Genomic DNA, 15454 nt, shown 5'->3' on the forward strand with positions numbered 1-15454 from the left:
CGCCATGTATCCCCCTTCACCCTCTTCCGCCTCCCCCACCCCCTTCCCTCTGGTCAGCACCACGCTGTTGTCTGCATCTTAATCCCTTCACCTGGTTTCGCCCAGCCCCCCGACGCCCTCCCTCCTGGCAGCTGCCAGTCTGTTCTCTGTATCTATGAGGCCTGTGTCTATTTTGTTTGGTATTTTGTCCATTAGATTCCACCTATACGTGAAATCACGTGGTATTTGTCTTTCTCTGACCGGCTTATTTCACTTGGCACCATAGTCCCCGGATGCTCTGCTGCTGAGCTTGCTAACAGGTGCACAGACCAAGCTCTGCTTTTTGTGCTCTGCAGCAGGCAAAGCTGGCCTTGAACCCTAGCCGCTGCCACGCTGGGCGGCACCCTTCCCACGCCAGGCCAGCCCCACCCGCCGGGATGCCTGGCTGAGCCCAGAGGTCCTGCGCGGATCCTCTGGGGAAGATGCCTTTGAAGTTCACCTGCCAAGACCCAAGGTCAAGGGCTCACAGAGGTGAACAGAGTTTTCTCAAGCAGTGCGCTAGTTGCCTCAGAGCCCCAGGGGGGAGCTCGGTGGTCCTGACCCCAGAAACACAGAAACAGGGACTCAGGGAGGCCGTGTGGCTTTTCCAAAGATACTCCGTCCCTAAGATGTGAACCTGGGTCCCCTCTCTCTGAAGGCCAGGTGCTCGCCTTGGCTCACAGCTTCCTCGGATTATCCACCAGCAGTCACCAGACCTGTGGAGGGTGTTTATTACATCCCAGAAGTCCCCTGCCTGTGCGGGGAGAGGAATCTCTGCAGCCAAGGGGGTGGAGGGGGCATCTAACCCCCCTGCATTTGTACGGGCAGGGAGGGGGCTCAGCACAGAAGCCGGAGCCCGGCAGTGCTGCCCGCTGGGCGACAAGGGCGGGCCCCAAGATGTGGGAATAGATTAGAATGTCCCGTGGTCTCAGTCCCGGGGAGACGAAACGTCGCCAGCCCCTCAGGCCGGGGCTGGGGTCTGCAGCAGACCGGAGCTCCTCCCTAGGTGCCGGTGGGATTCGTGATCTTCCCCAGGAAGAGCATGGTGGACATGAGGTTCTCCACGATGATTACCAGAAAGGGTCTGTTCAGCTTGAAGACCAGCGGCCTCTCCATGGGCAGCGTCTCCATCCCAGAGCCCGCAGCGCCCTCCGTGCCCTTCTCGTCCATCTTCAGCTTGGCCTTGTGCACCGCCTGTGGGGACGGGGAGCGAGGTCAGCAGCGTGTTTGCCACACCCTCCGGGAACCCTGGGGGAGCTGGGGACTCGAGGGGCTCAGAGAGGGGGCGGCCTCCCCCGTAGCTGCCCTGCACAGCCGTCACAGCTGGGGCCAGCCCGACCAGGGCTTCCAGCCATCTGTCACTCTTAAAGGACACTCAACCAGCAGACGCAGCGTGAAGGACAAGATGATGCAGCGTGGCATCAGCTACGGGGGTGGAGTGGGGTTTGCTGCCCACACTGGGGATTTCAGGCAAGTGTCCACGGTTGCAATGGCTGGAAGTGTCCGTTGAGCTCTAGCTAGAGGCCAGGGCGGTGGGGGGCCTGCCCTAGGCCCCCAGCCCCTGCCGCCCTCCGTTCACCTGCCTGGTAGACGTTTGGCGGATGGTGGAGGGGGAGCCAGGTTCCAGGCTAGCTGTTGGGGCTGACTTGGACCCCAGATGCACCCCCATACCCTCAACATCCGTGACTAATTGATCGACCCTGGGGAAACGGATGGGCTTCCGTGAGATGCCGACACGTTTCATTCCAGTCTGCAAAATTCTAACCATTTCCTAGCAGGCCGGTTGCCGTCGCGCTCAGCTGTCGGCACACCTAACTGCGGAAGGAGGGAAGCCTTGAACTCCATCCATAAAGGCCCGTGGGAAAAGCCATTGAATGTTTACGAGATGTCTCTGGCAGGAAGGCTTAAAAATGAGAACATTCTATGAACTCTTTTTCTTCCTCTTGCGAATTGGAAAATGAATCTGAATCAGTGACGACCCTCAGCTCAGCTTGGCAACTGGGATTGCTCCCAGGTCAGCTGGAACTCCCCACACAGCCCCAGCCTGTCCCCGCCTCCCACCAGCCTTGGGCCATGCTGCCCCCTAGTGGAAGATCCTCCCCACACCCAATTCTGCTTGTTGAAATCTCTCCCCCTCAATTCCTTTTTAACCTAAAAGTAGGGTTGCCAGGTAAAATATAGGACATTCAGTTCAATTTAATTTTCAGATAAATGATATTTTAGGGTCAGTATGTCCCATGCAATAATTGGACATACTTACACTAAAAAAACCAAGAATCATGTATCTGAAATTTGAATTTAACTGGGTGCCCTGTATTCTGTCTGCTAAATCTGGGGACCCTCCCCTAGTGCTCCTCTCTGCTTGTCCCTAAGAGGCAGGTGCTCATTCTTGCTGGAGACCACAGGCCCTTTGTTCATCTCTTAACCAGTAGGCCCTTGGTCCTGATGGGCCTGCGACACCTTTGAGAGAGGCCCTGGGTCATGCCTAGACCCATTCTGGGCTGGACACACGTCCTGGACCTTGGCCAATGGTTTGTTTCATGGAACTGACCTCCAAAGCAGCACAGGAGTTCAGTTCTAATATTAAAGACTGAGAACACGAGGCTTGGGGAGGTTCATGATTCGCCCAGGGTCACATGGCTGGTAGGGGCAGAGCTGGATTTGAACTTGGCCTTCCTGGTGGGCAGAATCCCAGCTTGCTCAGCTGCTGTGACAATGGCTCTGGCCCGGGGCTGTGTGGAGGCTCCCTGTGCGGGGGTGGCACGGTGGGGGGGCGGGGTGGGGGTAATTGCCAGGCCAAGAGGGCTCACCTCGCCCACTTTCAGGCTGTGATTCGGCACGATCTTGGTGAGCTCGCTGTTCTCCTCGAAGATTTTGGTGATGCCCACGTAGGAGAGAATCTTCTTGAGGTCGTAGGTGCCCATGATGGAGAACCTGGGCACGGACACGTCCACAACCCTGGGAAGTGGGAAGCGACAAAGGTGAGTGGCAAGGGTCTACCTTTCTCCAGGGCGGGCCCCAGGATAGACGGCAAATGAGACATTTGTCCTCCCGGCCCTAAAGGTCTCGGTCTTTCTATTGACCCACAGAACGAGGAGGGTTCCTTCACCTTCAGTACACCCATGCTCTCTACGCTGTCTCTGCTTCTTATCAACCCTGCTCTGAGCCTTCACCCACAGAAATGTCCTCAAGTCCCCACTGTCTCAGGGCCCCTTCCGCTGCAGCCACTGAGGCCTCCCCGCCACAGGCTCAGCCCCGAGCCAGTTGTGACCCCCCTGATGCGAGAGGCAGCAGGGCCACAGGTCTGAGGCCAGGCAGAGCTGTTGAAACTCTCTTCGCCTCTCCTGAGCTCTGCGACTTGCAGCGAATGGTCTCGAAGAGACTTGTGTGAACATGATGGTGACGGCCGCACACCACGGGACAGTGAGGGCGCTGGTGCAGGTGCACCGGCTGGGACCTGGCTGGGCCACTCTGCCCAGGGTCTGCGGTCAGGTGGAGGCACATGGGGGGCCCCCGCATTGCTCTCCTCCTGGCCCCAAACCCCGTTTCTCCTTGCCTGTCCAAGACCCCATTCCTGCCTATTTCCTTTGGTCTACTCGGCCATTCTCAGGATCAGGGCACCTGCTATAACAACCCCTGTCCTAAAACACAAAAGCAAAGGCACCTCCGTTGGCCCAGAATTGCTGGTTGGGCGTCCAGCCCATATCCCTTCTTTCATTTGGAGCAGAAGTCATATCTGCCGTATCTGCCAGTGAGCGCCCCTCCCCCCGCACTGCCTCGGCCCTCTGCACCGACGGGGTGTCCTCTGCATGCGACCGAGGCAGCTCTCCCTGTAGCTGCCGCCGCCTCAGCATGCTGGATACAACAGTGAGCACTCAGAGGCCAGTGCCAACAGAGCTGATCTGTTTTTCCATCTTGAAGCGTTCCAAGCCCAGTCCCCACCCTCCTCCAGCTTTCTCCTTCCTTCACCAGCCACTCCCTCCCTCACCCCGCCTTCCTCCACCTTGTCCCCTGCCTCGTCGCTCTGATGCTCCGAGCCCCAGGCCGCGGTCTTCTCTTCCCTCTCTCCCTGGGGATGTCATTCAGCGTCATAGTGACTCCCAACCTACCTTTCCGCTTACCCACTCACTCAGCAAGTATTTATTAGGTGCCTACTGTGTACCAGGGGCTGTTCTAGATGCTTAGATGCACCCGTGAATGGAACAGGCAAAACCCCGTGCCCCTGACCTTGTACTTCAGCAGGAAGACAGACACTAAGCCCAACAGAACGAAAGCCGTACGCGGCAGGGATCGCAGGCAGGCAGTCCATGTGCAGGAAGGCCCCCTGTGATGCGGGGAAATGCAGGTTGACCATGGGAGCCAGGAACGCTGGGGTAGAGGGACCTCTGTGCGAACTTGGACCAAGGCAAAGGAATTAGGCAAGTTGGGGTGTGTTTTTTTTAAATTTTCTCAGTGGAATGGGGAGCCACCATAGCGTTCTGAACAGAGGAAAGGCAAGGACTTGCTTAGGGTTTAAAAAGATCATTTTTTCTGCTCGGTTAAGAATACACGCTCGGTGGCGATGGGCAGGGACCAGAGTCGATGCCGGAAGACCGTTTGGAGGTCAGTGCCGCAGTCAGACGCTGCGAGTGCTAGGCATGCTGGGAAGCGACCGACTCGGACTCAGACTCATCATCAGGTGGGGCTGTGGGGTCCCCTGACAGGCTGAGTGAGGGGCTGGAGAGAAGAGTGATCACGGGGGACCCCAGCATTTTTAACTCGAGCGACCGAAAGGGTGGCTTTGCCCCTGAAGGAGACGGAAGCTTGAGGAGTCCCCGACAGGGGACCGGGCTGGACACACTGGGACAGAGATCCTGGGTGCACAGACAGGTGTGTGACCTTGGGGTCTGGGGGGGAGAACTGAGCCTCGGAATAGGAGGGCGTGTGGCAGGTAACACAGACAGCACAGAGCGCCCTGAGCCTGAGGCCCCTGCGGGGGGTGGTGAACACCTGTGGAAAAGAGGCTTGAGCAGTGAGTCCCCTGGCACTCCACGGAGACCCAGAGCAGGGGCTGGGGACAAGGGGGCTGGGAAAGGGCATGAAGGGGGTGAAGAGACGGTGGGGACCTGGAAACCAGGTGAAGGACACCACTGAAGGGGGCGTTGTCAACTGGGTCAGGCGCTGCTGATTGGCTGCGGAAGACAGGCCTGACACCCACCCGCAGACTCAGCCCCACGGATACTCTTGGAGGACCTGGGGGATGAACAGCTCCGTGGAGGGGAGCACGGGTGGCCGACTTGTGGGTGTGAGCGAGGCTGGGAGGGCAGAGCTGCGGCCAGTGGAGAGAGGCCAACCGCTCCAAGGTACATACCTGCAGGGGAGAGCAAAGAAACGGGGCAGTGGGGGCAGGAGGAGGTTGCTTTGTGATGGGAGAAATGGCAGCATCCTGCTGTCGGGTAGAAACGGCTCAGTAGCAGCAAACCGTTTGCTGATGTGGGAAGGAAAAGAGAGAGCTGCCGGGGCGACACCCCCGAGCCGTGAGAGGAGGAGGGTTCAGTGCATCGACAGGGAGAATGGCTTTGGCTCACGTCAACACGGGAAACCGGGAAACGTGGGGCTGACGCTGCAGCGTGGCTACTGAAACAGACAGAGGCCTGATTGGAGGGTGGGGGGGAACCCCGGCCGAGAGTGGTCCCGTGGAACTTTGAACAGGAAAACGGACATTTCAGGGTCGTCAGCAGTTCGCACCCCCTACCCGTGGAGCCTCGGGTTTGCCTTTGGGGAAACCAAGCCTTTGCTGGGGGAACCCGCCGCAGCAGCTTCCCCCCGGGCAGACACAGAGCAGGAGCCTGTCTGAAGCGCAGGCTCCAGGCTGGAGCCGGCCCCCCCCGGCTTGAATTCCCAGGCGTGCTGGGCGTGTGTCTGCCGGCGTGGGTCTGCCGGCTTGCTCACGTCTCCTGGGGAACGGAGGCGTGTTCTCTCCAGCTCGCCCTGGGCCTTCCGGTCGGGAGGGGGCCCCGCCCTTTTCGGTGAAGGACCAGAGGAGTGGCCTGCACTTGATGACTTGTCCCCCAGACCATAGGAGCTCAGAGGGCAGGAAGGTGGGCCTGTCCTGTTCTGATGCAATGCACTTTCCCCCGGGACCATGGGCAAGACTACTTCCCTGATGGAGGGTATGGCGGTTCCCATGATGGAGCGGACTTCACTGCTCCCAGTCATTCGGGGCCACACGGGCCTCATCCGAGGGCCTGGCCTGGGTGGGAGGAGCTCCGCTCTCCAAGTCCTCCCAGAGGGAGGTCCGGCCTCAGGCAGGGAGATGCTGGGGGACGTCCTCATGTGGTGGGGGAGGCTGGCCGGGAGGCGCTGGGGGGGCATATTCTGGAAGAGACCCTAAGAGAGCCTGCACTTGGACTCCATGGGAAGCCGCTTCTATGCCCCGTGTCCCTGGACCTCTGTTATCCCCAGACCTCCAGCAAGGCTTGGGCTGCCTACAGGAAATCTCAGAGGGCCTTGCCCACACTCGGGTGGAGGAGCAAAGTGGGGAGTCTGGACCCTTTCCTGAAACCAGAGAGATGGCGACAGTCCCCCAGAAATCTCTGCATGTCGTTAGCGGCACCCTGATGACAACCTCAGCTCTGGGGGCTGCAGAGGGCCTCAGCCAGCGGACCATGAAGCACGAGGGTGGGCCCCAGGGCCACAGCCCTGTGTGACATCGTCAGAGCTAGCTGGGAGAAGCGGCTGGGGTAAGAGCTCAGTAAATCTGGGACAGAAAAAGTAAAGAGGGTGGGAGGAGGAGGAGGAGGAAGAAAGAAGCCACATGCCCCAGCACCCCCCACCCCCACCCTTACCTTCGCATCATTAGATTTTTCCACCGGTCCAGCGTGTCCATCCCCAAGGCCTCCTCCACCTGCCTCATCCGGCCCTCCCCCGGAAGCACGAGGAGAGCCGTGATGTTGCTGTGGTAGGGCATGGCCAGGACGGTGCAGGACAGCTGGTCGTCACGGGCAACTTCGTACGTGCCCCCGTGGAACATCATGGGCACCTTCACCGGCTTGTTTTCGTTCACCACGAAGTCTTCGTCCTTGGTTAGTTTTGGGTCAAACTCATGCTTCCACCTGGCTTAAGAGCGGAGAAGGACACGGTGGCGTGAGCGTCCCGAAGGAGAAGCAGCCACTGGGTGCAGCCAAGCACGGGTCTCCGTCTGCACGCCCTCATGGGAAGGGCTTGGGCACCTGGGATGTCGGGACAGACCTCCAGGAATCCCTGTGCTCGTGACGTGCTCTCGGGACCTCTGGTGGGGCGCGCGGGGGCTTGGTGACCAGCTCCCCGAGAGCTTCAGACACACCTAAGCCCAGATTCTCCTGGGGGTGAGAGAGCCCGTGGGCGGAGTCTCAGCAGAGGGGACTACAGGATACTTCATTAGTCGGGCTATTGGGGTCTGACGTGAGTAAAAACTGCTCAGTTTTCCTCTAAGTCGGGCCTGGAGGAGCTGCTCGCACATGGGGCTAAGAACAATGATGGGACAGGCTGCCCTTGGGAGCCTGCTGGAGAGCGGTGAACCCCCAAAGCTGGGTGTTGGGACCCCTCCTTTTCTATCCCGAGGATTCTTTGATGCTGCTGGACATACATTCAGGCCTGGGTCTTTTTCCACTCGCTACCTTCAGAGCCCCCAGGGTTCAAATTCTAGCTCTACGGTTCCAGATGGATAACCTTGGACTTAATCTCCCTGGGGCTCCGTGTCCTGATCTGCAGAATGGGGATACTGATGGGCGCCTCAGAGGGCGGCTGCGAGGCTGGGAGATGGCAGCGTAGCTTCGTGACTGTGTGTAGTAAGTGTTGGGTGCATGCTAGTCATCATCAGCATCATTTCCACCATTGACCTTGTTGGGATCTAGGGGGTGTAGGGACTCGGGGGATTTCTGGATTCTCCTCTCTCCTTCTGTTTTGGGTAGGCTAAGGTTTTAGTCTGCCATTATCACTCTTTTCTTCTCCTGTTGCCGTCAGTCTCCCTGTGGATTTCGGGAGAGCTGGACTTCCACACTTGGAGCCATGTGGCTGACAATCCCGCTGTACTCTTGCCCGGCCTGCGGGCTGTTGCCTCTGATTCTCCCCTACGTCGGCTGACCTTTGTGCGTACATGTAGGTGTGTATGGTGGGATGGTGATGCTTGGATTTGGGAATATTCTTCCACCTTCTTTTCCAGCCTCTTACCCTCAGACTTGGGAATCTATCAGGTCTGACAGGAGCCCGAGGCACCCACCAAAGTGATCACTGTCACTATCATCCACAGCACTGTCACCACTCTGGGCATCTACTTGGACTGTGGGAACATGGACAGCCCTTGGGCCGAGAAAAGTGGGTTTTAGTCCTGAGTTTCGTTGACTAGCTTTGAAACTGAGTAAGTCAATTAATGTCTCTCTGAATTCCACTTTCCTTTTCTAAGAAATGAGGAAGAGCCCTGGCTGGCGTAGCTCAGTGGATTGAGCGCGGGCTGCGAACCAAAGCATCGCAGATTCGATTCCCAGTCAGGGCACATGCCTGGGTTGCAGGCTATAACCCCCAATAACTGCACATTGATGTTTCTCTCTATCTCTCTTTCTCCCTCCCTTCCCTCTCTAAAAGTAAATAAATAAAAATCTAAAAAATTTTTTAAAAAAGAAATGAGGAAGAGAGTGTCACTGCAGCTTCTACAACCAATGCTGCCTTAGGATAATGAGTAATGATGGAAATGCACATATGGAGACTAATTTCGACTTCACAAGGTCCATTCTGCACCCATTTTTTGCTTTGAATACCAGTGACTGCCCTGTGAGTTATGTAGCAAGATTCTCATTTTGCCCACAGTAGAAGTGAGCCCCCGAGAGACTAATCACTTGTGAACTCGAGGTCACAGAGCAAGCAACCCTGGTTTTCAATCCCCGCCTCCTGGGCACGCCGTCTTTTCCATGCCACGCTGCCCCAGGCCTTACCTCGAAACAAGATATAGTTGACAAGAAGCATCACGGTGCCGGGATCGATATTCTTGATCAGGGTGTTGATTTTCCCCTGGGTGTTCTGACTGATGTAGTCGTTGATCTTCTTCCGGGCATTGTCCTTGTTCTGGAAGTTGGTGGGGATGCTGTTTGCACTGTACAGGTTCTTGGCGCTTGTTAAAAACCTCTTCTCCGGCCGCAGCCTCTGGTCAATGAACAAGGCAGTCTTGAGGCTCACGTGGAGGTTCTGGTCGCCCTGGTTGAGGCTCTGGATCAGGTAATGGAAGCCCTCGTGGAGCTCTTGCTCCGGCACGTCCCTGAGGTAGAGGCCCTGCTTGATCTCGGCCAGCGTGGTGTTCTGGGCGCCCAGGCACAGCATGCAGAAGGCCATGGAGATGCTCACGGGGGAGAAGAGGATGTTCTTGCTGGGGCTGGCAGAGGCCAGGTTCTTGTACAGCTTGAAGCCGAAGTCCATGTTTGGCCTCGACAGCTGCTTGGCTGCCGCCCTCCCCTTCTGTGCTTGGGCCTGGCTCGCCGCTTCTTGATTCTTGAGAGAAAGGCGGGGCTTCAGAAGACCCTCTGCCGTGAGGAGGCCTGCCAGAAGCAGGCCCAGGCCCAGGGCGGGGTTCATGCTCCTTGGAGATTGTCCTGTGGAGTAGTAGGCCTGAGGTTAGCAGGGAAAAGGCAGAAGGACCCCGCTGTCCCCATCCTACCCAGAAGGAAGACCAGATGGAAGAAGTAATGCAGCGGCTAGCGTGGGCAGTGCACGGCGGTCAGTAGTGCTTCGACATCCGGGGTAGCACTTAACCGATACAGTCACCGCGGGAACAAGAAGTGATAGTCCCGTTTCACAAGTGAGAGGCCTGAGCGTAGAAAACAGCTCTTGTTTTTGTCCCCATCTTCCCCATCTTATGGTGACAGAATCTCAGTTCCTTTGAGGAGCTGTTCCCTCCACTCCACCGCATGACACTAAGAAAATGCCACAGTGTGGACATGTGACCCAGGCTAGGCCACCATAATACTTCACCCGCTGCCTCACTGATGGGCGAAGAGGTAAGACTGCCCCAAACCAGATCAACTGGTATCTTCCCCCAGGAATACACAAGCCTCTTAAGAATGCACAGGGTAACTCTGAGGTGTCTGGCTTAGTGATGTAGCGTGGAACTCAGTGTGGCCAGGATTTTCATGTGTAGAAGGAGAGGAGAGAGAGACTGAGATTGAAAGAGAAAAATGGGGAGAAATACTTGGTATCATCTTTGGAGTTCCTGGATCAAGCTTTACCTGAAGCCCAACCATCTCCATTTTTCCAAGTTGTGAGCCAATAAACCTCCTTTTCAGGGATGGCTGATTTGAGTTGGATTTTTTTCCCCTTACAACCCCAGATCTTGACTAATATGCAAAAGTCAAGCCCTTTTTCCTAAGAGTAGGTGGTCTGTAAATGGGGCATGGGTACCCCGCAAGAACCCAGGTCTCTACTGATCCTCCTTCCCTGCTCCCCTTTGAGGGAGGAGAAGGGGGCAGTGTGGCGGAGAGGACACGCCAGGTCTGCCTGCCTCCCGGGCTGTTGCGCCTTTCACCACCGCTCAGCTCCGACGTCTCCCAGCATGGCTCTGAGCTCTGGGGGACAGGAATTTCAGTTTTTACCCACCCCCCCCCAGCCCTAATGCTGCAGACAGCTGCCAAAAGGGTGCTCTCCCAAGAAGCGGGTTGATTTCTCGGGGTGGCCATGCTTCCGGCAATGATTTTTATACCAAATAAAGGCAGATTTCTTTGCTTGGTCTTCTGTTACCACTTACTGTGTGTTCTTCCCTGGAACTGACACCTTCACGTACCTGAACCTGTCCTCAACAGTAAAGACTATTTGTGGCCATTTTTGCCTGGGTTCCCGAGAGGCAGAACCTGAGCTGAGGACTCAAGAGAGCTTGTGCATCATTCATTGAGAGACTGCTCTGAGGAGCAGCCCCCGGGGAAGTGAGGGAAGAGGCCAGGAAAGGGGAGGAGCCGAGAAAGGCCTTGACTCAATCAGCAGGGGGCGGGCCCTGCAGCGTGAAGCACAGGGTGGCACTGGACTGTGAGGCAAGCATTCTGGCTTTTCAGAGGGTTTGGTCAGTCAGTGGTCCCCAGGCTGCGAGGCCCGGGGTGTGGCTTCCTGGGTCAGTCACCTCCTATCGGATGAGGGCAGGATCCCGAGGTGGGGAGGACACCCGTCTGCTGTCAGCAGCCAACCTCACAGCACCACCAGCCTAGGGTCACTGGGCCCAGCACCAACAGGCCCCTGGGAACTAAGGGGAGGAGGCTCTTTCCGGTCGACTGAGTCAGGGGACAAAGGAAAACTGGCACAGGGAGGGCCCCTAGGAGTGCCCCGAACCCTCTGTGCTGGGCACTGTGGTTGCAGCCATCGTCAGAGCGAAAGGGCTCCTCCAGGAGCTTGTGGTCTGCGGTGTGAAGACTCCAGTGCACACCACCCATTTTTTCCCACACTCCCCTCCATCTCCTAACAAAATTTCATTGTTTCCAGGTATCTCCCCCTCCCTCAGGCAGCCCACGCACCTCAGGGACAGAGGACTGGTCCCCAGCACCAAAGGGGCTCTGATCGGGGCAGGATGGCTTCCTGTCCCCACCCCCCCACTAGTGACTGGTCAGGAGCCCAGCCTAGTCCGGTCAGCCCACAGTGGGCTCCGCCCCGAGAGCTGCTCAGGGCGGGGCACGTGACATGAGCGACCCAGTGAGGGCGAACTTCAGGCTCTTGGTCGGAATGTTGGGGTGCGGCCCTTTCTGGTCCCCTGGACGTGCTGGGCAGGGAGGTGTGGACACCAGGGACTCCCACAGCCGTTTGCCCAGTGAGGGCAGTGACTCCGGGACAAAGGCTGAAGGCACAGAGGGTGCACACAGGACTGCTGCCGAGGACCCAGAGCCCACCCTGCCTCTGCACTTCCCGGGATGCTCCTGTGAGCTACCTGGTCAGTTACCTGAAGCCAAAAGCCTCCTACCAGATACAAGTATACAGGGGGGAAAAACAGAAAACTGGGCCTACCAGGACGTCAGGACCCCTGGCTCTGACCTTTCACCTCGTTGCTGTGTGACACTGTGGACAGCACTTCCCCTCTCGGAGCCCAGGTGATGTCTAAGTACCTCCCGCTCCTAATGACACTTGTGTTTTTAGTAAAGATTAAAAATAGCTGGTGATGAACAAGGGCAGTAGAGACAGTCTGAAAAGAGACTATGGAAGACCAGGTTGATGAAGTCCCCGGGATGTTTCCGATGAGGGAAGACAATAGAAGACGGAACGGGTTGCATCTCTCGGCTTAGTGGGCTGGACTGCGGACAAATCCGCCCGGCTGAATGACAGAAGTGTCCCGAGTTCAGCTCAGCCCCACCCCCCACCCCTGCCTCTGCTGGTGCCGTTTCCCGATGCCCCTGGAGTGGGGGGCTCAGACCCTTTTGTCGGCCCCCGCTGTTGGCGGCCGGGGTACCAGCCAGGCGAGGGCGCAGCCATCCAGCAGCCTGCCTGGGCAGACGGGCCGGACCCCGGGGCCGGGGAGGGAAGCTGCCGGGGGCCCTGGCACACGTGCGGTTCTGCAGGGGCTCCCAGGTGCCGGTTTCAGGGACAGGGACCTGGGCCTGGAACCGGAAGTCTGGCTGTTGGCTTTTCTCTGGTACCTGTGTTTGCTCGGTGGCCCGAGACAAGCCCCTCTGTTCTCCAGAGCTTCAATATCGTCATCCTTCAAATGGCATGGGGGGGGGGGGGGGCGGTCACCCCACCAGATGCTGCTCGTTAGCTCGAGGCCCCCACCCCTGGGGACACAGCCTACTCCCCGCCCCTGTCTCAGCTTGCCCTGCTTCTCTGAGTCTGTGTCACAGCCGTCCCCACGGCCTCCTGCCCAGGCCCCGGGGTGCCCACCCGTCTGGCCTTTCTCCCCGCAGACGGCTCACACGAGACCCATTTCATGGCTGTTCCATCGGTCACCACAGGCCCCACGCTGACCCAAACTTGTCAGGTGGGTACCCGCCCCAGATGCCTGAGAAGGCCGGCTTTTGTTCATTCCATCAATTAAAATAGCCTGAGTGGCTGGTTCCCCAGTAAACTGATAGATGGATAGATTGCTCAGTTGAGCCACTCTGTTCTGGTTTTTGTTTTGGGGTGTGTCGGGGACGGGGAGGCAGGGACTGTGGCTCTAGATGAAACGAGCAAACAAAACGAAGATGAACAGGACACGGCAGGACCCGAGCCCGGTGGGCACACAGGGGAGGGGGAGCAGGAAAGGCTGTGATCAGCACTTCAATGTCCTCTGACGGCCCTGGCCCCACGTTCCCCGTTCCCCGTTAATTTGGGGAAGCAATTTCCTTCTCTTAGGAAGAGATCAAGTCGCACCGACTCAGGAGTCAGGCATCCTGAAGACAGACCCCAACCAGGTGTACCCCAGGAGCAAGCCAGGACGGAGCTCGGGGCCTTAGCTCTGCTCGAGGAGGGGCCCACCCATGACCCATGGTGGCTGCATTGCCCACCCATGGAGCCGGTGGCACTTTCACTTCCCACACCGTCCTGATAAGCGTCGTCCTGGGATCAGCCAATCAAAGCAGCAGAGGGGCCGGGCCGGCGAGAGGGGCCGGCAGCGTGAACAACAGCGATGCCTGTAATGCTGTGGACACTTCCACACGTCAGCCCCTGGGCTGCTGTCAGCCAGCGGGGGCGCTGCTCAATGATGGTTCTCCTCCTCCTGCCCCTGCAGGGCACGGGCGCCCAGCCTGAGGAACCCCAGGCCCTCAGAGACCCCAGCTTTCCCCCAGTCCTTCCCGGAGCCCCCACAGAGCGTACAGCGTGTGGATGAACTCAGTGCCCTCCCTGTGCCCGAGGGACGGGAGGGTCCTCCCCGCCCATGAGCGCGGCCTCCCAAGAACCAGCGCCAGCGCCTGGGCTCCAGGGGGCATCCCTGGGTCCACCCGTCTCAAGGGATCGACATTATTTTAAGAGATCACTCGAGATATATTAGAAGTTAAGTTGTTATTTTTTAAAGCAAGTTACAGCTGAGTGATGGTAAGGCGTGCCCTTCTTCCTCAGCTGGAGGTGAGGGAAGACCCATGAAGTGACCCTATCAGCCACTGCGGTCGGTGCACTTGACCCTCCCTCCTGGGAAACAAGGAGTGTGGCACACATCACCTCGCCCCTGAACTGGCCCTGGGGACTGCTGCCCTCATTCTTTTAAGAAATATTTTGAGCCCTCACTCCGTGCCAGGCACATGGGCTCGACACCCCGCCCCAGGAGCGGTCCATGCTGATGCTGCCGGTGGACCCGTGGCCTTCAGATCCCAAACCTGAGAGGCGAGGCCCCAGCCGGCCCCACAGACTTCTCCGGATCCTCGAGCCCTTCCCAGCTCCGGCCGGGCCTGTTCCTCCTGCCTTCGGGACTCCTGCCTCCTGCCTCCTGCATTCTAGGATGAGGGAGTATGAGTGTGTGGGTTCAGCAACCATCCACTTCAAGGCCACTTGTGCTACCAGGGGGACACTGAGCCCCAGAGGGGACAAAGGAGCTACCCGAGGTCACAACGCGTGTTTGCATAGATCAGAGTGGGGATCTAATGCATGAGGGCGGGAAGCTGGCCAGGCCTCGCGCTGCCTGTGAAGTAGCAAATTATGCTACTTCCATCCTTGGGTGGAGATAAGGAGCCTCAGAGAGCTCACAGACAGGGCTGGCTGTGGCCAGAGCCCTAGGGCCTGAGGCAGACTTGTGTCGGAGGGGAGCTGTGGTCTCCCAAGACACCCCACCCACTCCCAAGACACCCCATCCAGGAAGGTTCCTCCTCCAGAAAACCACTGGCGTAAAACACCCATGAACACGAGCCACCCATGGAAATGAGCCCTGGCCTCTCTCTTCGAGAGAGGGGTTTCCAGATTCGGGACTCTTCCAGAACTGTCTTCACGAACCAGCCCCCTGGGGCTGGTCTGCCTCTTCCCGCAGCCTGGAGCAGCCCGCACCTGAGAGCGACAGCGAGCACGGCCTTTTCAAAGGGGAGGTGTCATACTCACAGTGCATGCAGGAGAGATCCACAGAGCCAGCCGAATGGGTCCTGCTTTTCTTGCTTTGTTATCTATACCTCCATGGTCTCTCGGACAAGTAGACTGAAGCCAAGAAAATGAGCTAGGCGCAGGTGGACCGGGGACAGAAGCCGGGAGCTGTGGCCACGCCACCTCACTGGCCTTCCCCTCACGACCCGAGACGGTGGAGGGATATTTAGACCACACCCGCTGGGTGGTGGCTTCCCTGATGAAGTCCACTCACATTTTTTTGCAATGACTGTGTTTCCCAATCATCGTGGGTCTGGAACCTGGAGTATTTTTCAGGTAGATCAGCCTACAGTCCTGACATTAAACACGCAACCCAAACATCACCGTTGTCATCCCCGGGAAAAGCTTCATAGCCGAGTTTCTCGGGGTCATTCCCTTTCTCCCCTACTTTCCCCCTATGTTTCAAGGATTCTCCAGGTGT

At 58.0% G+C, this 15454-nt stretch overlaps 1 protein-coding gene across 1 annotated transcript; it reads right to left on the reverse strand.

Moving 5' to 3' along the window:
* Nucleotides 1-733: 733 nt before the first annotated feature.
* SERPINA12 (serpin family A member 12) lies at nucleotides 734-15151 on the reverse strand. Its single transcript, XM_028505526.2, has 5 exons — nucleotides 14995-15151; nucleotides 8967-9617; nucleotides 6846-7116; nucleotides 2829-2976; nucleotides 734-1212 (listed from the first exon to the last, which is right to left on the reverse strand). The coding sequence occupies exons 2-5, from the start codon at nucleotides 9598-9600 to the stop codon at nucleotides 1021-1023; spliced, it is 1245 nt and encodes a 414-aa protein (XP_028361327.1). The 5' UTR covers nucleotides 9601-9617; nucleotides 14995-15151; the 3' UTR covers nucleotides 734-1020.
* Between the last annotated feature and the right edge of the window lie 303 nt (nucleotides 15152-15454).

This window comes from Phyllostomus discolor, chromosome 1, assembly GCF_004126475.2.
Source record: "Phyllostomus discolor isolate MPI-MPIP mPhyDis1 chromosome 1, mPhyDis1.pri.v3, whole genome shotgun sequence".
Lineage (NCBI taxonomy): Eukaryota > Metazoa > Chordata > Mammalia > Chiroptera > Phyllostomidae > Phyllostomus > Phyllostomus discolor.

What these genes read in the sequence shown, in the direction of transcription:
- SERPINA12 (XM_028505526.2), bottom strand. Translation starts at nt 9,600, where the DNA reads ATGAACCCCGCCCTGGGCCTGGGCCTGCTTCTGGCAGGCCTCCTCACG. An exon ending in CAACTATATCTTGTTTCGAG is followed by an intron (nt 7,117 to 8,966) that starts GTAAGGCCTGGG and finishes TCCGCTCTTAAG; the next exon opens with CCAGGTGGAAGCATGAGTTT. An exon ending in AAAAATCTAATGATGCGAAG is followed by an intron (nt 2,977 to 6,845) that starts GTAAGGGTGGGG and finishes CCCACTTCCCAG; the next exon opens with GGTTGTGGACGTGTCCGTGC.